Here is a 22,243-nt window from a genome sequence, read left to right as displayed (position 1 = left end):
GATCAACACAAGATCCACAGCTGTGGTCAACTCATACACACCACACTTACACGCAACCACATGCTAGGACACCAAGCCTTAACCTCCAAGATTTAGACTCATGAAATGAGGATTGGAAGCCCAATGCCCAAACCACTAGGCCAAAGCCTTGGATGAAGGCCAAGCTCTCTTTATTAGTCAAAAGTATGGGCCATTGAGCTCTCTTTATTAGTTCAAGGTGAAAGCGTATACACAATATTAGCGAGCACGAATAGTAGACTTATGTGCTCACTCATAGTCTACGGCGTGCAAGCTCTCTTTTTGACAATATGTGATAAGAAAGGAAAAATAGGTATTTTTTCAGACATTTCCTTTTATCTTAAGGTGTTGTAAGGGGCTTTCAATATGTGATAAGAAAGGAAAAATAGGTATTTTTTCAGACATTTCCTTTTATCTTAAGGTGTTGTAAGGGGCTTTCAATGCATGCTCTAAGTGACTCGGTCTTCTTCGCCCTCCCCTCGCGCTCTCTCTCTCCTTCCTTTTCTTCTTCTTCTTCTTCTCTGGGCTAGGCTTGCCACTTTGGAGCTCCCAAGGTTGTGTAGTGTGCTCATTGCTAGCTAGTTGTGTAGTGTGCTCATTGCTAGCTAGAGGTTCCAAATCTGTTTTATGAGCAGGATGATTGGGATATGCATGGTGTTGTTGCTGTCTTTGCTTCTAGCGCCCTTGAATTACAACAACACGGCGAGAGGCTGCGTGCCAACGTCTGAGGAAGCTCGTATTCTCATAGAATTCAAGAACGCCGTCCATGATCCCATGCAAACTCTCGAAAGTTGGCAAAACCTCACCTGCTCCACTTCTCCTCCGTCGCCTTCTTCTTCTTCTTCTTGCTCACAATGGAATGGCGTCCTTTGCAGCCCTCTACACCACCGTATCATCGCTATTCTCTTGCCCAACATGACCCTCGAAGGTCCCATCCCTCCCTCTCTCTGTCGCCTTCCCTTCCTCCAGACCCTCAACCTCTCCTCCAATGCTTTCTCCGGTAGCATTCCGCCTCAACTCCAGACCTGCAAGGCTTTACGAGCACTCGATCTCTCAGATAACAATCTCACAGGAAGTATTCCTGGCGAGCTCGGCGTGCTCAATGGAGTGGAGTTGCTTGATTTTTCACAGAATAGATTGACAGGCGCCATCCCAGCTTCCCTGGCAAACTGCTCGGCTTTGCAGATAGTTAAGCTCCGGGAAAATAGCTTGACCGGAAGTATTCCAGGCGAGCTCGGCATGCTCAGTAGAGCGGAGGTGCTTGATTTCTCGGAGAATAGATTGGCAGGCGCCATCCCATCCTCCCTGGCAAACTGTTCGGCTTTGCAAACTCTCCATCTAGAATGGAATCAGCTCTCAGGAGGCATCCCACCTGAGCTCAGCATGCTCAGTAGAGTGAAGGATGTTTCCTTCTCGAGAAATACCTTGACAGGCAATATCCCAGTGAGCTTGAGAAACTGCTCCGCTCTGAAGTTTCTCGCTTTAGACTCGAATCAGCTCATAGGAGGCATCCCACCTGAGCTGGGCATGCTTAGTAGAGTGGAGGAAGTATTCCTCTGGGGAAATAGCTTGACAGGCAACATCCCCGCGACCTTGGGAAACTGGTCCGCTTTAAGAGAGCTTGAGCTCGACAGAAATAAGCTCGTGGGAGATATCCCGGCTGAGCTCGCCAAGCCCAACGGGTTGGAAAAGCTTTCTGTTGCGAGAAATATATTGACGGGTGGTGTACCGACGACTCTGGCAAACTGCACGTCTTTGCAAACGCTCGATCTCGGTGTCAACGAACTCGCCGGCACGCTTGACAGTGTTCTCAAGGTTATATCCAACCTTACAGCATTGCAATATCTGCGTCTAACTGCAAATCGGTTCCACGGGGAACTTCCTGATGTCTTCGACCGCTACACCAGTCTCGTCGAGCTGTTGGTCGGGCAGAATTATTTAACTGGTCCCCTCCCTCGTTCACTGGAACAACTCAAGAATCTCATACGGATTCGGCTCCAAGGAAATATGTTCCAAGGGAGCATTCCTAGCGACTTCGTGACCTCCCTCCAGTTAGAGCAGCTTGACCTCTCCTGCAACAATCTTTCAGGTGGAGTGTCTCTATAAAATCATCAGGTTTTGGTTTTCCGTAAGTTTACTCCGGCAAATTTTCACATCCCTTCATGTCCCGATTTTCTGATCAGGTGCAATTCCCCACAGTTTGGGTGACCTTTCTGGTCTTCTCGCCGTGGATCTATCCCACAACTCTATAAGCGGGTCTATACCATTTGAGCTTGGACAGAATCTCCTACAACTACAGTATTTAAATCTCTCGAACAATAAGCTGTCGGGAAACATTCCCCCAAGCCTGATTGGCTGTGTTGAATTGATCAATTTGAATCTATCAACAAACCAGCTCAGTGGCAACTTGCCATCTAGTTTGGAGCAGCTTCGGATGTTAACTGTGCTCGATGTCTCGGACAATCACTTGACAGGGCTCGTTCCCAATCTAGCACCCTACAATATTACATCCGTCGCAAATTTAGCAGGAAACCCTGGGCTCTGTGGAGTTGTTGTGCACCGAGACTGCGACAGTAGTCCACCGAATCAGTCAGGTAAGAAACATTTCAAGCGAAACATAATGATGGGAATCATTGCGGTGGCGGTGTTGGCTGCAGCGATGCTGGTGCTGGGCATGGTGTGGCTAGGCGGCAGGCACAACTACAAGCGGAGGCTGGACGACAGGCAAGTGGAATGGTCGAGAAAAGTGGTGCTAGCAGGGGCGGAGCTGAGTGTAACGGCGGATGAGCTAAGAAAGGCAACGGGATGTTTTAGTGAAGACAATGTGGTGGGCAAAGGCAGCGTGGGCACAGTGTACAGAGCAAGTCTATCATCAAAAGTTGTGGCAGTGAAACTGCTCAAGAGTGATTTGGTGGCGGAAGCAGAAGCTAGTTTTACAAGAGAGGTGGAAGTGTTGGCTATGGTGAGACACAGGAACGTTGTGAGAGTATTGGGGTGTGTCTTCAGTTCGGACGTGAAGGCCATCATCTTAGAGCTTATGCCAAACGGCAGTCTTGATAAGCATCTCTATGGCAACCTTGAGCCTCATCTTACTGCAGAGCATAAACTCAAAATACTTCGTGGAGTGGCCGCCGGTCTCGAATACCTCCACCACCACCATCCTCAAGGTTCCATTGTTCACTGTGACATCAAGCCTGAGAATATCCTCCTCGATGCAGATCTCCATCCACACATTTCAGACTTCGGCATCGCAAAGCTTCTCAATGGCACCACTTTCCAAGAGTCTGTATCCATTTTGCTCAGGGGGTCCGTCGGCTATATCGCTCCAGGTCAGTTATCTGTTCTTCCTTTCTACACTCCATTTTTGGGACGAGACTTTATTAGAAGCCATCTAGTGTGACTTTCCATGTGCCTTTTGCTTTTTTAAAACAAGGCGAATGATATTTAAGGCTTGCCCAAGATTTAAAAAGCGAAAATGAATACAGGGGAGATGATGTGTAGGAAGACTACAAGGAGATAAAGGAAGGAGAGGGAGAAAGAGAGAGGAGGGGGAGAGAGGGAGGGGAGAGAGAGTAGAGGAAAAGTGGAAGATTTCAAGGGAAAGAAATAGAAAGTGGAAAGTTGGACCAATCATAAAATTTAGGACTTTCACAAAAAGAAAATTCTGAATTTTAGTTTCTTAGAGAAGAACCTTCACTTAGACTTACCCAAAGGGCAGGCCAAAAATTTGTGCCAGTTGGTTGCTTCTTTTTCTCTTAGTTTGAACTTTTGGAATGGTTTTTGAAACATGAGCTCCTACCCACTAGCATTTTTATACTCTCGTATTTTCTTACTAGTTTTAGTTAGTTTTGAGTATTTTAATTATTACACTATCTTTTCTTAATATTGGGTTGATATCCTTCCATCTTTCTCGTGCAGCAGAATATGGACAAAATCCAAATCCTACTATCCAAGGGGATATTTATAGCTTTGGAGTGGTGATGCTAGAGGTTCTAACTGGAAAGAGACCAACAGACAATGAGATATTAGCGGAACATCAAAACCTCGTGTCTTGGGTGCAATCTTCCTATCCAAACAAGATGCTCGATATTTTCAACAATCTTGGGCTCCCACCAGAACTTGCATTGCAATTAACACATCTGGCACTCTTATGCACTCAAGATATACCTAGTAATCGCCCAAGCATGCTTGACATCATAGGCATCTTGATGCACCACCTTCACAATCAAGAGCCTCTTCCAAGAGAAGCCGACCTATTGAATGATGAGAGCCCCCTCCTCCTCACAAATGTGCTTCCATGTATGCCTATACATTTTGTATCTCAAATGTAATTCCATCCATGAGATAAGTAATTTCATAGGTTTTAATATATTATATTTCTTGATATATTCTACTATCTTGCAATAATGTTGGCCATGGTGACATGAAAAGGGAGTAGTAACTAGTCTTGCCTTCTCATTTTGAATTAAATGCAGCACATATAATTTCTATAGTAGACAATAAATGGTTGAGTGATAAATATGATTACATTACATAGCTGCATTGTGAAAGAGTTTGCTACACTAAAATAGCATTTTCATGCTCTACAAAGATACCATAAGCAGCTTTTAATATGGCTTCATATAACATCTTTGCACAATGATTGTAGATGCCCTATAGACAAAATGAATAATTGGGATTTAATCAATTATCGTCTTGACTTTTTCCTGAATCAGATAATTTACTAATTTATGGCTAGGAGGTTTGAAAGTCATCAAAGGAGAAGAATATATATTTTCTTCTCATATACCATTAGAGAAAAAGTTTGTCAGCATAAACTCATAGACTATATGAGATATTAAAAAATTTACACAAAAACTTATGCAAGCAAATGTTCACTAAAATGTGTAATACTTAAGCTTCTCACAAACCAAAGGAGATAATAAATTTATAGCCTTTGCTATGGTTTATATTGTGCAATGTTGTATTGCAATTGTACACACACATTAATGCCTCCCTTTGTTCAATTTTATTAAAAAATGCACTTACACTTATGGAGCTTTTGCACAATGGTGTTAAAACATTGATCTTTAGTGATACTCATAGCTTGATTCACTCTAAAATATGATGTATTAGAAAACATTCAATTTATACATATTCAATGCTCTTTGAAAAATTTTAACCTTCTTTATTGATTTTCATTGCTTGGTTTTCTATGCATTTCTTTGAAACAATGATGACCATAAGCATTTAAAGGAGGCTACATTTTTGATCCATAACAAATGTGTATTTCATTAATTTTGGACTGTTGCACTCTCCAAAATCATTTTCATAAGCACTTTTGGAAAGTACACTCTCCAAATTCATTTTTATACATACTTTTGGAGTACTTCGGAATTAAAGATAATTTTAGAAGTTTTTGAAAGTGCAAAAATGGACATTGAGAGTAAGCACTGCTAATTTCTCACATTATTTTGTAATGGTACTAACAAACACCTTTAATACTCCTTAATATTATGAGCAAATGATCCTCAAGTATACACATTCTCTTTATCTTACAAGAATATGGCCATACACAGTTACTTGAGAATACAACCATCTAGATGCTTGACAATGGAGTGGAGTCCTACGATGCTTCATGTGGAGACTGTAATGCTTTATGTGGAGGCTGTGGTGCATCACATGGAGGCTATGATTCTATTGGTGCTTTGTGTAGAGACTGTGATTCTATTGGTGCTTCAGATGGAGGTTGTGATTCTATTGGTGTTGAATGGATCTCTTCTTCTTGAAAAGCGCAAGTACTTATTGAATCTCCTTTGCTTCAATAGTAGGTATAGACTCAATATCCTTTGCTTGAATTATAGGTATAGTTAGAATATCCTCCTCTTGATTTGCAGGATGCTACCTAATGATAGAAATTAGATCTTGAATATCATTGTCATAAATGCATGTAGATCTATCTCTATATGCTGACAGTGATGGATATGAGTGAAGACAAAAAAGGTGGTTGAGGAGCAACATCCAATTGTAGCACACTCTCCACTCACACATGTGGCCATCTTTCTGCTTTACTACTTGGCATTGTATATAATCCATTATGTCAACCCGGAGTCACCTCTTTGCCTGTGGTGACTACCTTGATGGCATATATCAACTTTTTTGTAGACCTACCCATGATAATATCTAATACAACTTAGTGTGGATATTGTATAGTATGCTTAGCATGTTGCATGGGCATTGCATAGGATACCTAACATGGATTTAAAAATGTATTAAGTGTATACTTACTATATCACTGTGCCATGATATCCTACCATTGAATTGAGAAAGGAACATTCAATGGCTTCCAAGTCTATTATTACGGAATTGTATTTCTAATATTTCTTGCTATGAAAATTATTTTATTTTACTCAAGTGTGACTATGGAAAAGTATTCCATAGGAGCGCATCGGACGCGGTGGGGGTCCTAGTGGATGCTTTCTGAGGTGGTTTAGTTGGGGACGCCTAACTACCTGCATTTTGCCAAGCTAGATGGTCAGTATTGTGGGTGATTCCATGTTAATACTAATGTCGCTAGTGTTACTGACGTTATTGCAATTGGTCGCAAGGTGTGTATTTTGATGTCTGTACATCAAGCATACAATTGTGTTGGGATTAGTTGATGTGATGATTCATAAATTGATTGTAACAACTAATGCAATTGGCTGCTTGAGTATAGATGATGAGTTGGATAACGAGGAATGAAGATGGTGAAGGTGATTTGGATTGATCGAAGTATCTAATGACTATCAAATGCTATGGGTCATATTATAAAGTTATGAATTTTAAGCCTGGGCTAATTTATTTTATAAATTTTGGATGAGGGCATATTAAGCCTTGTGATATTTTAAGCTCATGGAGCTATGTTGAGCAATCCCTCTAATTATGGATAAGGGATGCTTTTGGATGTACTATTATTAGCTCTTTGCTTTTTTGGAATTATAATTATAAATACTCTAGATAGGAAGCAAGAGCCACCATCTAGGGGGGCCAATGGACCCCATGCAGTGTCACTCTCTCTTTCTCTTCTCTTCCCTACTTGTTTCCTTGTTCTTGGTTTCTATGGTTTTGGTAAATCTTGAATTTGTGATAATGTTTGAATTTGAATTTTTGTAATAGTGATATTGGAGCCTGGCTATGCTCTAGTCTAACTGCGGGAGGCAAGACACATGAGTTTCTGCAATCTGATGACATAGGCATTCTCAAAATGTTCTTTCTGATTGTTTGTACTATTTGATCGCTAGGTTTTGAGTTTGTATGCAAAAGTTATCAAAGATGCTTCTAAAATCAATGCTGCAGTTGCGATTGATGAAAATGGCCCATGGTGGCTTGTTCAAAGGGTATGTGTCAGTTCTTTTGAGTGGTTGGATCAATATGTTCAAACTTTAGGTAATAAATTTATGGTTATTTCTTTTCACTGCCTACTGTCAATGAATTGATATTAGTAGTCTTTGGATAGAAAGATGAACAACCATGACTAGAGATGACTTAACCTTAAGGCATGAGGATAGTGAAGGTTCATATTCTTATATAATTAATGATATTTAAAGTAATACTAGCATCATGTGATTTCAAGAATGAAAGTCATAATCAAGAGTTGCAGATGAAACAAGGACAAATAGATGCATGATAAGCATGTTATTGCTTCAACGCATCTCTGGATACATCTTTTATCATTCTTCTTTGCTTTACTTGATTGTTTTTTTTAAGGTGCATATGATGAGGTCACTATGAAAGAGAGGCTCTGCAAGGAAACTCTTTTTGAACCACAAAGTTATTAGACTGATGATTGAATGGGAAGCAAAAGAAAGTTGATTAGGGCTGAACCAAGTAAGCAAAGATTTGGAAGGACAACGGAGATAGGTATCTATTTCCATATTTTTATTTTTTTTAAATTTCATTTTTCTCAGTCTTATTGAAATACTCATATAGAGACAAGAAAGAACGGTATGGCGATGGGAGGGAACAATTCAATTTGAAGAAGAGTGATACATCAAATTAAAATACCATGAAAAAGAGAATAAAATATGATAGCCTATATGGGATCTAAGATAATCTAGGTGAGCTAAGAGTTTTGTTATGAATAAATAAGCATGATTATGTGAGCTAAGAGTTTGTTATGATTAAATAAGCATGATTATGTGCATTGATAAGGATAAGAAGACGTATATCCTATGGTATGTATGAAATAAGAAATACAATTACTTAGAGGTCTTGTATCCTCATAGCTTGCTTGAGTAGATGCCAATCCTAGCTTAAATGTAGATAACAAAACTATTATTGTGTGATACATATGGTATGCTTCGATAAAGTGTTCTGCTAATGTGAATTGAATTGATGAAAATTAAAGAGAAGAAAAAGCATATGATATTTTCACTAAGCAAAAGGGAAGGCATGATTGTTCAGTGGTAGCTTTTGGCTCTAGTAGTTTCTTTATGGAATTGCTTTCATAGATAATGAAAAACATTTGGTATATCAGATGAAATCTTTTATATATTTTCTAGCAGCTAAGAAAATACATATTAGATCATTATTAGCTACCAACCTAAATCAGAAACTTTGATGTGTGATTAAACAATGACATATATATACCCTTCTACTGATCATAGAATAGTATATGTCACTTATTACTACTCACATCAAGAGAAAGAAGAATTATGCTTTGTATTTGTTATTATTTCTTGATATCATACTGGTATGGGATGGTATAGATATTGAGGAATATGACAAATATAATGCTGGAACCTATACCAAAATACCATAAGTAATGAATGAATGTGGTATAGTACTCTCTCTTGGTATAGGGTAAGAATAAAAATAATCTTTCACAAGTTTTGAATTGGCTAAATTCATTATCTCTTGGTTAATGAGAGCTTAAGATCTCTTGAAGATTTTTTTAAACCATGATGATACTTGATGAATATCCAAGAGATTACTCCACATTTCTACTCGTTGACTCGGAAAGTCAAAAACAAAACTGAGGTCAGTTGGCACTCCAAGCAAGAGGGATGTTACAGAATTGTATTTCTAATATTCTTGCTATGGAAATTATTTTATTTTAGTCAAGTGCAACTATGGCAAAGTATTCCATAGGAGTGCACTCGATGTGGCAGGGGTCCTAGTGGATGCTTTGTGGGATTTATTTGAGAACGCCTAACTACTTGTGTTTTGCTAGGCTAGGTGGTTAGTATTGTGGGTGATTTCATGTTTATACTAATGTAGCTAGTGTTACTGACGTTATTGCAATTGGTCGCAAGGTGTGTATTTTGATGTATGTACATAGAGCGTACAATTGTGTTGAGATTAGTTGGTGTGATGATTCATCAATTGATTGTAACAACTAACACAATTGGCTACTTGAGTATAGATGATGAGTTGGATAATGAGGAATGAAGATGGTGAAGGTGATTTGGATTGATCAAAGTATCTAATGGCTATCAAAGGCCATGGGCCATATTATAAAGTTATGAACTTTAAGCCATGGGCTAATTTATTTTATAAATTTTGGATGAGGCCTTGTGATATTTTAGGCTCGTGGAGCTATATGTTGAGCAATCCCTCTAATTATGGACAGGGGGATGCTTTTGGATGTACTATTATTGACTCTTTGCCTTTTGGAATTACAATTATAAATACTCTAGATGGGAAGCGAGAGCCACCATCTAGGGGGGGTGGATTGGACCCCATGCAATGTCGCTCTTTCTTCCTCTTCTCTCCCCAACTTTTTTCCTTGTGCTTGGTTTCTATGATTTTGGTAAATCTTGAATTTGTGAGCATGTTTGAATTTTAATTTTCATAACATCTATGCCTATCAAACTCCAATGTGACTCTACACCATCAATGAAGAACAATTATTATTTGGCATGGTTGTCCACACATCATAAAAAATGAGTATGTGATGTTACTTCTAGCAATATGCCATAAAGATAAGTCGCACGTCATTAAAATTTGTAGGTGGCAACCACATATAAACATCTTTTATGGTCTTTTCATTATTGATAGGTATTGCCAAAAGGAGAGAACTAAGCATACATACTGGGCTTTATTGATAGGTATTGCCAAAAGGAGAGAATTAAGCATACATACTGGGCTTTGTTGTACTGATGTAAGTAACTGTGGTATGATCACACTGCACCAGAAAACAAATGAACATTAGCTTGTTAGATTCAAGATGTTAATTGAAGTATCAAGACATGAGAGGGTTTGTATCAAACCTTAGAATGGCCATCACCACTTTTTCATTGAGCTCTTAACTAGGATTAGAGAGGATTAGAATCACAAATGGAAAATACTGAGGGTTTTGTCCAATGACAAACATCACATTGAGTGAGCTCCCCCTTTTTTGCCAATGCAACCATGTTTGCAAAACTCATCTCTGTGATAGCCTCTCTCCTATCCTTGTCTCTCCTCCTCTCGTCCTCTTCATGTCTTCTGTCCTCTTCCTCAAGCCCCACTAAATCCTCATTCCTTGTCTCCTATTTAGCATAATCGTCAATAGGTTCCTGACCAACCATAATTTGAGCATTTAGAGGAGATGTAGTATAGGAACTGAAGAAGAAAGAAGTGCTCCTAGAGGTGTGTCCTTAAATATTGTCGAGATAGAACGAGCTGATTTTGGAGGGCTTCTAATGTCCAGCACTTCAATGATGCTGCCACAAAGCATCAATAAATCTTATTGAAGTTATGAGTTTACAAACATAGGTTCCTCCTCCTCCTTTTGTGTCTATAAACAAACAACAAAGTTAATAAAATTCAGCTTTATATATTAATTATCCTTAAATAAAAGAATTTATAAATTTATTAAATTCTCTTTAAATAGGATTCATAAAAATATCAAAAGCAAAGATAAGATTAAGGTTTCATACGTATAAAAGTTTTCATGGTCTTTTTACATAACTTTGTGATGCATCATCATCCTGTGAGGCATCATCATTGTCCTCTCCTTCACTCTCTATACCCTCATCATTGCCACTTTCTATATCCTCATCATTGGCATCATTGAATTCCTCTTCATCACTCTCTATCTCATCATCATGGCCAAAATTGAGGTCCTCCTTGTCATTAACTAGCTCCTCACCATTTACATTGAGTTTCTCTTCATCATGTGAGGATTTCTCCTCATCAGTTGCATCGAGAACCCTAAGATCTTTTTCATATTTTATAGTCACAAAAGCTTGCACATCCAAGTACTTCATGAGATCTCCTTTCTCAATGATGTTTGTGGAGTATCCTTTTCTAAGAAGATCTTCAAAGAGATATGCCATTCAATTCAGGAGTACTAGAGCTCACCTTGCATGCATAGTATCCTGCCTGTCCTCTCCCTGCTAAGTAGCTTTGTGATGCATCATCATCCTCTTATGAGGCATCATCATTGTCCTCTCCATCACTCTCTATATCCTCATCATTGCCACTTTATATCTCCTCATCATTGGTAGCATTCACTTCCTCTTCATCACTCTCTATCTCATCATCATGGCCAAAACTCAGGTTCTTTTTATCATTCTCTAGCTCCTCATCATTTACATTGAGTTCCTCTTCATCATGAGGCTTTCTCCTCATTAGCTGCATCGAGAACCCTAAGATATTTCTCATATTTTATAGTCACAAAAGCTTGCACATCAAAGTGCTTCATGAAATATCCTTTCTCAAATGATTTTTGTGGAGTATCCTTTTCTAAGAAGATCTTCAAACAGTTATGCCATTTAAATCAAGGTGACCTCCAATCCTGGTGGTTGTGTTTCCTAGTCTTTTAGCATTAATCTCAACCTCTTGGCATTGCCTCTTATTTTACTTTGTAGATCGAGGTGTATAGTCTTCATCAACAAGATGAAAGATTTAAAAGTTTATATCTTCAAGCCATATTCTCTTTTATCTTTTCTTGCTGCATGTACACCATTATATATCTTAAGCTCATTGCCATATTGTTTTTCTAAAATATGAAGCATGGCTTCTTTGTCTTCTTTACTAACAAATATGACAATATTGCACACTTTAGTAATTTTGGTATGCAATATTCTATCAATGAATTGCAAATTATTATAGGTAATATTTCGTTGATAAAAATAGTTGCGGCTTGCTCCAAGTTGTATCATCACTTAGGAAGTCATCATATGCAACTCCCTTAAATTCCACTTGCTTTCCAAAATTTAAAAGTACCTCTTCTCTGAATTGAAAGTTGTGGTTCTTTCTTTTTGTTATTCTTATTCAGTGCTCATTTATGAGCTTCTCTACATATATCTGCACCTGTTGTTGTGGGACATCTTTTCTCATGCTTGTAGTAATTATTGTTGCTCCATCTTCTTGTACCTTGACCCACTTGTGTGCACATGCCTTTTCCTTAGCTGAGGGTAATCAATTGCAATTTGCTTCACAAAAGTACTATCAATCTTGCATTAATGTCATGGGATGCTTTTTTTAGAGAGTGTAGATATTTTGTTGCACTATCCACTACATCATGCTTCACCTAGAAACGATCTTTAACTTTCTTTCAAGAAAACCATTCTTTTTTAATAACCTTCTCAGCAGCCATGGATGCATAGGTTTTTGGAAGATACTTCACTTGCCTCCACATCCTAGCAGTCACCTCTTTTTTCTCACTGTTTCTTACAGTTTTAGTAAAAAATGTAGGTGCTTCATGAGCATTTAGGTGAACACATCATCAAGATGAAATATAATACTTATATAGTCCTGGTATCTGTCTCTTTACCACCTTGAAGCTTGTCATCACCTCAATCTATCTTGATTTCCCCTTGGTACAACCACACTTAGGCATGTGTAGAACGTAATGAGCTTTTTGGCTTCTATTTCATTAATTTTGGACTGGTGCATTGTCCAAATTTGTTTTGTGAGATAAATTTGGATAAAGCAAGAAAAAAAAGAGAGGCTCTTCTAAAAAAAAACATTGAGACAAAAATTAAGATTAAAAAATTCAAATTAGAAAATTTGACATGACATGTTATTAAAACTAGAGTACATTAAAAAAAGAAGTCATCATATTTCTGAAAGAAGTTTATCATATAACTCAAAGCCATATGGTGACATGTTATTAAGACTAGAGTACATTAAAAAAAGAAGTCATCATATTTTTGAAAGAAGTTTATCATATAACTCAAAGCAATATGGTGTCAAAAAACACCTTATAGTCCTGCCATCAAATTAGCCATCTCTATCTCACTGCTTAGACCATTCTGAATGTCACGTTTTTCATCTAAATCAATGCTATTGTTAACTTTTATATTTGAATGGTTATGCCCACTACCTGTAATCTTTTGGCCTATAAGGCTCTCAGCAATTGTTAAGTTTTTATAAATGTAAGATGCTCTGTTCAATTTTTGCTCGGTATAAGTTGATAATTTTTATATAATCTGTTATTGGATGTAGATGTACATTGTAATCTCTTTTGCTCAATTTTCACTCGATAAATTGTACTTTTTCTCTCATCTATATTTACTGCAACAAGGACTAAAATACCAGGAAAGAAGGACTACAATTTCCTTGGTTTATGACCAAAATAGCACTAAAATAACTCTAATGACCCCACCATTGTGGTTGCATGGAGATACATCTAGAGCATTGCCTCAGTGCAATCTCTGGCCTAATGACCTGTCATCGCCCATAATTCAAGGTTGTCTTAGAGAGACCACCACGCTGGTTCTTGGAGTTATAGCTGCGTTATCTATTTTTATGTATTACAGGAGGAGGTCTATGACGATAAGCGCTTGCAAACAGAAGGAGATCTATGAAAGCCACCATGCTGGTTCTGTGAGTTATATATTTGTGTACCAAGGAAAATGTATTCCGTTGTGCAACCAATCAAAATATGGCCCTTGAGGGGTCCCCTTTAGAGGCAAGGGCCATATCGACATGCCATTTCTATCCAGTGGCATCCTGGATATGGCCCTTGCTCCTAAAGGGGACCCCTCAAGGGCCATATCATCAATTTCATTTTTTGAGGGAAGGAGAATCATGGCGGTTGCTGTTATGGGTGCTTCAGTAGGTGTTCATGATGCTTGGAAGCTTGTAGAATCTTTCAGTGAACCCATTGTTTTGTCAACTTAGAGGAGAGCAGCAATAGTAGCTAAAGCTAAGCAAGCAAATATTTTGTAAAAAGTGCATCTATTGGATGCAATATACAAGAAATATTGTATAGACATCAAAATTTAATATATATATCTCTTGTTTTCCAGATGGGTGGTGTTTTGCATTATAATTAAGTTTCATTTTTTGGATTTTAGTGTATCCTTAATTTAAATATACAGTTGATTTAAAAGAAAAGTGCATTCCCTTATCAAAGCTTTCGAAAATTCTTCAAGTTACTAGGTGTATGAATAGACAAGATCAAGATTGTTGATGAACTCTAATCAAGATAGCAACAAAAGGTTAAATTGGATGCACAATCTCAACCATTCCATATTTAGATTCATCTTGGGACTAGGAATGTTTTCCATTGTAAACCTAAGAGGAAAATAGAACAATAATATGGTGGTTAATTTAGTTATGTGCATGGTTACTTGGAAGGATTAATGTAAATTAAGAGGATATATGCTCCATGATTGAGATGGCAAGCTCACTTATGCCAATGGTTCCACATGGAGATGGCAATAATCTACACGTATACTTGGTTGGTGTTTGTGTATTATCAAAGTTGGATAGAGAACAAGACTATGACTGACTCAATCCTAGCATAGGAGATTGGGTTTTGACTTTTATGGAAATTGTGGCTAAGGGGTGCTACATACAATTGAAGATGTAGGCCCTTATGGTGTAAAATGTTGTAAAGTATGCTAGGAATGGTCAAAATCACTTTAGAAGTGTGCCTTGATATTCTGAAGGCATCGGTGATGACTGCAATGAAGTTGTCCTTGTAGGACTGCATAATCTCTTTCACCAATCGAGTGAACGGAGCTCTTGGGATTAGAAGGTTCACACTACTTTGATACTTTCTTATCTCTTGAAGCACCTTCCTTCTAGGCTTTCTGCGGTGTCTTCTAGGGACTCCACCAACTCCTCTACCTCCACCTCCACCTCCGCCTCCACCTCGCCTACTATGAGCTTTGCCTTTTCCTTATGCTGTGTGATGTAATTCGAGCAAAGATTTTCCACCCTGTCTAGAATGTGGAAAGTCCTGAGTAGCATTGTGCCATGCGGGTCGTCATTGTTGGCTCTCCATTTGTGCCCTTTGTTGTTGAGCCAATTGAATTTGCATTTGCCTGGCATCTTCTTGTCCTCTAGCCCATTCTTCCAATCTGCATCTTTTGCGCTCTTGTACTTTTGGTATACTTTTTGGCTCTTGAGGTGCCTCGGGCTGACTCTCAGGATTGGATTCCTCCCCATGATCTTCTTCATCATCATCTGTTTGCTTATTGGTTTCTATCCTCTCCTCCTCCTCCTCCTCCTGCCTCCTCTTTCTTCTCTCTTCGATCATTGCATTGTATACATTGGGAGGGATTGGGAGCTTTGTTCTGGAATCAACCAATCTTCCAGTATACTTTGTTCTTGCCATGTCGGTGATGGTGGGGCTATGGGAAATGTGATGGTAGGAAGGAATGTACTGGTATGAGAGAGTACTGGTGGTACTAAGAAAATGAAGGTATTTGCATATATATAGGGGTATATTTATTTTGTGCATCATTATTAGCTAGCCCCCCCTCCCCCCCCCCCTCTTCCCCGTTTACCCCCCCTTAACCCCTCCTCCCGCCCCTACTTGTCATCGTCCCCTCGGGGGTTAACCTCACAAAATTTGTGTACCACGTGCATTGTAAAGATTTGGTATTTTTTAAAAATTTACTTAGTTCATTAAAAAATTGGGTTTTTTCATTCAACTTTAGGAAAAAATTACGTAAAGAGGAGGGGTGTTTGTTTTGGGGAAAAGAACTTACTCAAGGGGTATTTGAAATTCCCCTTGAACTCCCGTGAGGTCGCTCCCACAACCTTTTCTCATTGCCTGCCCTTGTTGGGTCCACAAGTACAAAATTCAATGCTTGTTTTTAAAAAAAAGAGCCAATTAATCAAATGTCCACAAGAAATATTGAACTGCAATTTTAATTAACATCAAAGTACATTTGGTTTAGCGATCCAACACTTTCCAACACGACTTGTGGTTGCTATCCAACTTCTATGTTTTTGGGAAGCTTGTGAAGATATCCATGAATGCCTTCTTTTACTCGTTTGAGTTTGACGAACTGCTTGGGCTAACTCCGTTTGCAAAGCTTTATTCCTTTTATAAGAGGACTAGACTATACCACGATAGAACCACTCGAACATGTCATGAAGAGCATTACTTCCATTAATCCCCCCTCCATGTCGTGTACTCTTGAAATAAGCACCTTGAGCTCTATAATTAGACTTTTCCATCCCTTGGGCCCTCCAAGCATTCAAGAAATTATATTGGCAAAGAAACCATGGACCATGAGCATAAAGAATGTGCTGCATACATAGACAAAACACATGAGGTAAACAAGAATAAATTGATGGCAATTAAAATTTTAAAAATAGCAAAGACTAAACACACCATGTAGTGAGTAATGTGTGATTCACCCCATCCATCTACCATGGCTTCAATGAACTCTTTCACGATGACTTTATATAGTTGCACATCATTGTCATCTATGGAACGCTTCCTCAAGATATTTACCAAAGTATCCAATTCTTTCCAAACACGTATTCTCAAGGTTCTGACATGAGGATCAGCTTCCAAATTAGTCGTGCAATCACATAACTTTTTCCAATAATTCCAATGCAGATTTAATCGATGTTTTCCATGATTGGACAAAAACCTTTGCGCCTTAGAGCCTCCCATGGACACTTTATTTGGAAGATTTCTTGATTTTTTTGATGATTGTGCGTCTTTGATTAGCTTTACATTCCCCCCATGTAGACCCATGCTCGAGAGTAAAGCTTCGACCCTTGCTATACATGATGCTACTCTCTCCTCCGGTTTCATGTTCCATGCATATACAATGTGCAAGTAAAGCAATTTATCAATGAGCCGCACCTCTGCATGTAACACAGTCTTTGTAATGGAATGTTTAAAATTGGATCGCAATTTTTATCGTTATGATCTCTGTTGGGTGCAGCATCCTGATTGCAGCTCAATACTCCATTGCTCCAATACGTCCGTTTGTTAGCCTCATCATTTGTGATGTCATTCATTACATCTTTAGCATTCCCAAAGTCTTTTCCTCTTTTTACTTGCTCTTTCCCTCTATATAGCTCTATGTTACTACCTCGAGTTTGGTGTGAGTGCATACAATAAAGACATGGATATGTCACATTTGCACTCAATTCTGTTCCAAACATACACTTCAATGTCTTGAGATCTCTTGCCATGTGCCATTCAACTTTAAATGATCTGAACCCTTCAACTTGAAGCAACTCTCCTTTCGTTTGCGCATCTATGACACTTGGAATCGGAGATCTATCAAATACCCATTTCAAGAATGAGTGTGTCTCTTTAGGAAGTTCAAATGTGGCAAGCCACCAAATGTACTTTTTCGATTGCACACTAAAATCTTCCCTAATTTCCTTACCTTTGGCATGTTCGAGGGCTTTATTCATCAAAGTAATACTAACCCTCTCCAACTTGTGGCCTTTTACAACCTCACACTCATCCAATTTGATAAGGAATACTAACTTTCCTTCACAATCTGAAAGATTAAAGATTTACATGATTAGAAAAGATTTCATTAAAAATTCGAGCTCTCTAAACAATATAATTTTAACATACCCCATGCTTTCATGTTGTAAAACTCCACCATTGCAGCTTAGACCCTATGTACATCCAAAAAAACATTATTATGCTCTGTGTACTCAAAGTTTCTTGGTCCTTGCTTTGCTCTTTTGGTAGTTGGTCCTCCTTTCTTGTTGCTATGTTGGACATTTGTCTTGTTTGTGCCTTCCAACGTCATGTTTTTTGAGATGTGTATAAATCCACTCAACAAATCTTGAATAGTAGAATTTGTTTCTTTCCTTGCATTTCTAACATATATTGGTCTTGGCAATAGAGGGTTCTTAATGCCTTGGCCTCGAAGTGCATTTATAAAGACATTTTGCATAGCTAAGTACCCTTGCCGACTAATGCCAGTAGCATCACATGCATGGACAACTTCCGATGGATCTACAAGATTCTCTAAATAAGTTGCAACCTCTTGTAATATTGCTTGACGCAATGCATGTCGACAAGGGTCCCGAAGAATAGAAATGAATTCTTTGTTCTTAATTGCACTCTTTACGGCACAAAGTTTGTCAGAGGAATTTCTTTGAGATTTCTTCCAATAACCTCCTCCATAAAATTTATGCAGAAATCATGATAACATTAGAAAAATAAATGACTCATTTGTAAGTAATGCTTCATAATTACAAAATAGTCCAAATATATGTACATACCTTGTTTCACCCTGTGTTTCCTTGCTCCACCACCATATGCCAAGCTTTCCATTGGTTGCATGGGCTTGATCCTATCCTTGTAACCTAGAGGGGTTTTTAAAACTTTTCTAATCTCCTAGTCAAAGTAGCAAGCTCTTGTTGGATACACCAAGCCTTTTTGAACAGTTTGTTCTTCTCATCTATTAATCTTGTGATTGTCTCTTGTGACCTCTCTTTTGCAATTTCTGAGTCAGTAAGTTTTTTTAATTCTTGGGTTAGTTGCTCTTGGAGGTTATGCACGGTATGTCTAAGTATCTTTGTCTCTCCTTCCATTCTCAACAAGTGAACCTTCGCAAAGTGTGCTTCAACATTGGAATGGCCAATGCATTTACAATATCCTAGTAAGCCTTGAAGATCATTGCCTATGTATTGAATCAAACTCGTCACATTTTCAAACAAAGGTGGAGCACCTGTTAAAGGATCCACTGGATAGAGTCCACCAACACTCCATAAGTCGACATGCTTTGTTCCTTGTTGTCATAATTAATCTAGTGTATCTTTGCCGGCAACCTTGTGGCCATAACATTGACGAGTTGTGGCATACTTTGGTGCAACTTCAATGTGCAAGGTGCTTTTTCGTGGCTTGTTGGTGTGATCTTCTAATGGAGCCATGGGAGAGGGATTTAAAAATGAGGCCTTGAATCAATTCAAAATGGCTAGCCCAAGATGTAAGTTGCGTGGCTCCCTCGCAAAGTTCGGCCACTGATTATCTATGTGCTTCCAAGCTGCACAATCTGCGGGAATCCTCAATGTGTGATCAGTGGACCGATGAGATGCATGCCATGTCATCAACTCCACTATGGATTTGCATCGAAACATGTGTTGTATTCTTGCAATGATGGGAAAGTGTCTTAAGACCTTTACCGGTATCCGCTCACCCTGCAAGTCATCTCTATATCATTGTTCCCCACACTTTGGACAACTAGCCAAATCTCCATGCTCACGACGAAAGATAATACAATCATTACGGCAAGCATGGATGGTATCATAATCCATACCCACCGTTGTTAGCATCTTTTTCGCTTCATCTCTTGATGCGGGCATGGTATTTGGTGCAAGCAACATCTTCTGGAGCAACCTATGACAAAGACACTATCCAAATGATGATTCTCAAAACAAACAATATCCAAATAATGAGTCAAATTAATGCAAGGGCTAACCTCATTAAGGCCGAGACACTTGTATCCGACCACCCATACTGTACTTGTAGATTCAAGATTGAGAGACAAGCACGTAGTTTAGACATCCTAGCACCCTCGTACAATTGTGTTGATTGCAACTCTCGCATTTTGACCTCAGACTCTGACATCACGTGTACGTGGGATGTAGTGCCCCTAAAAATTGAATTCATCATGTCGACCATACCCTCGTCATCATCCGGGAGACTATAGTCTTGTTGAAAGTGAGAAGGTATATGTGTACCCTCGTCACCCTCCTCCTCGGGGGGGTCACTCATCATATGTAACCCTATCACGTGAGTTCAACAGAAGGATATTTTTTATTTCTAAAATTTACAGAAATAAATATACATAAGGGACTATTTAAATTAGTTTTGGGAAATATTTACAGATTTGTATAGAAAAGGGGTACATTTTATTAATGGAAATTTTACAGATAAGGGATTTTAGAAATAGGCCTTGAACGCACGTGGTATAGAGGGTTTATACATAGTGACCCCCCCGAGCCCTCCTCATCCTGTTTTAAGACTTCGTGTAAATATAAGATCTTCTATTTCCTGGTATACAATAAGATTGCGAACTTAAATAGCTTTGACTTACCGTGATGATCCATCAACATGTGCAACACCAACGGGGGGTACTGGTTCCGGCTCCTCCCCATACATCCGCAAGTGGCGCATGATAATACGACGTTGATGTCGTACTTCTCGCTTGCAATGAGTGCAATGACAGTATAACCTCTCCATAAGCCACTTCGTGCTCTCGGGCGTTGGCGCATCATCGGACGAGCTTCCACTTGTCCCTTCCATCTACACTTATAAAATCACAACATAAGCATGAAGAGGAGATATTGACAATTATAAAATAGCATGTTTGAGCTTCTCTTGAGGCCACATTAAAAAAGTGACTGTAAGTGTCGCTATATAGCGACGTTTTGCTCTGTTCCGTCGCTATATAGCGACGAATAAGCATCGCTATATAGCGACGCTGTGGGTTAAAACCCGAAACGCTAAACGCGCGGCGTTTTCTTCAAACTATTCCCTAATCTCTCAAGTAAGCAACCCAAAATCTCCTCCCACCTATTTTCGACAACCTCCCACCTATTCCAAGCAACCTCCTACTCTATTTTCCACTCCTCACCCTTCTCCTACCTCTTGTACTCCCTCTCTATCCTTTTCCCTCTTTGGTTTCTTGAAAGAAAGTTATTCAAGAGGTGAGTTTGTTTCAACAATGTAGGTTGTTTGTTTGTTAGCTTTAGTTTTGTGAGTGTTTCTTCTTGTATTGCTAAACCTGTAAACTAGTTTTCATGCTTGTTTTGAAAGGATTAAAACAAAAAACGAGATTTCAAGAAAGAAAGAAAACTCACCTCTTTTTTCTCTATTTCTCTTCCTTCTCTTTCTCCTTGTCTGCGCAATCTCCTCCTTTCCTTGTCTCCTCAATCTCCTCCCTTCAAGAAGTTGCTTTTGTAATCTCCTCCTTCCACTAACATCTTATTTGAAAAAATGGGTTGTTTTCTCTCTTTTGTAGGGCCAGTCCACTACACCAAGCGGGACATACTTTTTCAGGTAAGTGCTTCCTCTTTTTTCCATTTATTATTTTTGTTATTTGCATTGGCCTGCAGCTAGCGCCTTAAGCGCTAGCTGCAGTGATGGGCGTAGGAACCCTCTCTTCCCCTCCCACTCTTTCCTTCTTCCCCCTTCTCTTATTCTCCTTTTTTCCCCTTCTCTTTTTTCCCTCTTCTCTTATTCTCTCTTTCCTCCTTCTCTCTTTCCCCCTCATCTCTTTTCCCTTCTCTCTTTCCTTTCCCTCTTATTCTCTATTTCCTTTCCCTCTTATTCTCTTATGCTTATGCTTCTCTCATTCCCCCTTCTCTCTTTCCCCCTTCTCTATTTCCCCCTTCTCTCATTCGCATAAGCTCATGCTCATGCATGAGCATGAGCATGAGCTTCTGCTTAAGTTTCCGCATGAGAAGGAGCTTATGCTTATGCTAATGCATGAGCATGAGCTTATGCTCATGCATGAGCATGAGCTTATGCATAAGCTCCTTCTCTTTTTCCGCATGAGCATAAGCATGAGCTTATGCTTATGCTTATGCTTAAGCATAAGCATAAGCATAAGCTCATGCTTAAGCTCATACATGAGCATGAGCTTATGCTTAAGTTTCCGCATAAGCTCATGCTTATGCGTGAGCTTATGCGGAAATAGAGAATGAGAGAAGCTTATGCTTCTCTCATTCTCTATTTCCGCATAAGCTCCTTCTCTTTTTCTGCATGAGCATAAGCATGAGCTTATGCTCATACATGAGCATGAGCTTATGCTTAAGTTTCCGCATAAGCTCATGCTTATGCGGAAATAGAGAATGAGACAAACATAAGCATGAGCTTATGCTTCTCTCATTCTCTATTTCCGCATAAGCTCCTTCTCTTTTTTTGCATGAGCATAAGCATGAGCTTATGCTTAAGTTTCCGCATAAGCTCATGCTTATGCGTGAGCTTATGCGGTCGCATGAGCATAAGCATGAGCTTATGCTTAAGTTTCTGCATAAGCTCATGCTTATGCGTGAGCTTATGCGGAAATAGAGAATGAGAGAAGCTTATGCTTCTCTC

General features: G+C 39.0%; 1 protein-coding gene across 1 annotated transcript; it reads left to right on the top strand.

Moving 5' to 3' along the window:
* Window positions 1-639: 639 nt before the first annotated feature.
* Window positions 640-4,349, top strand: LOC147883939 (uncharacterized). The gene is made up of 3 exons (XM_087398775.1): window positions 640-2,107; window positions 2,202-3,347; window positions 3,937-4,349. The coding sequence occupies exons 1-3, from the start codon at window positions 646-648 to the stop codon at window positions 4,347-4,349; spliced, it is 3,021 nt and encodes a 1,006-aa protein (XP_087254901.1). The 5' UTR covers window positions 640-645.
* The last annotated feature ends 17,894 nt before the right edge of the window (window positions 4,350-22,243 follow it).

The sequence above is a fragment of the Dipteris shenzhenensis genome, chromosome 27 (genome assembly GCF_047967505.1).
Source record: "Dipteris shenzhenensis isolate YYH24624 ecotype China chromosome 27, Dip_SZ_1.0, whole genome shotgun sequence".
Taxonomy (NCBI): domain Eukaryota; kingdom Viridiplantae; phylum Streptophyta; class Polypodiopsida; order Gleicheniales; family Dipteridaceae; genus Dipteris; species Dipteris shenzhenensis.
The sequence above is the reverse complement of the archived record's forward strand: the minus strand, read 5'-3'. Positions and strand labels throughout refer to the sequence as shown.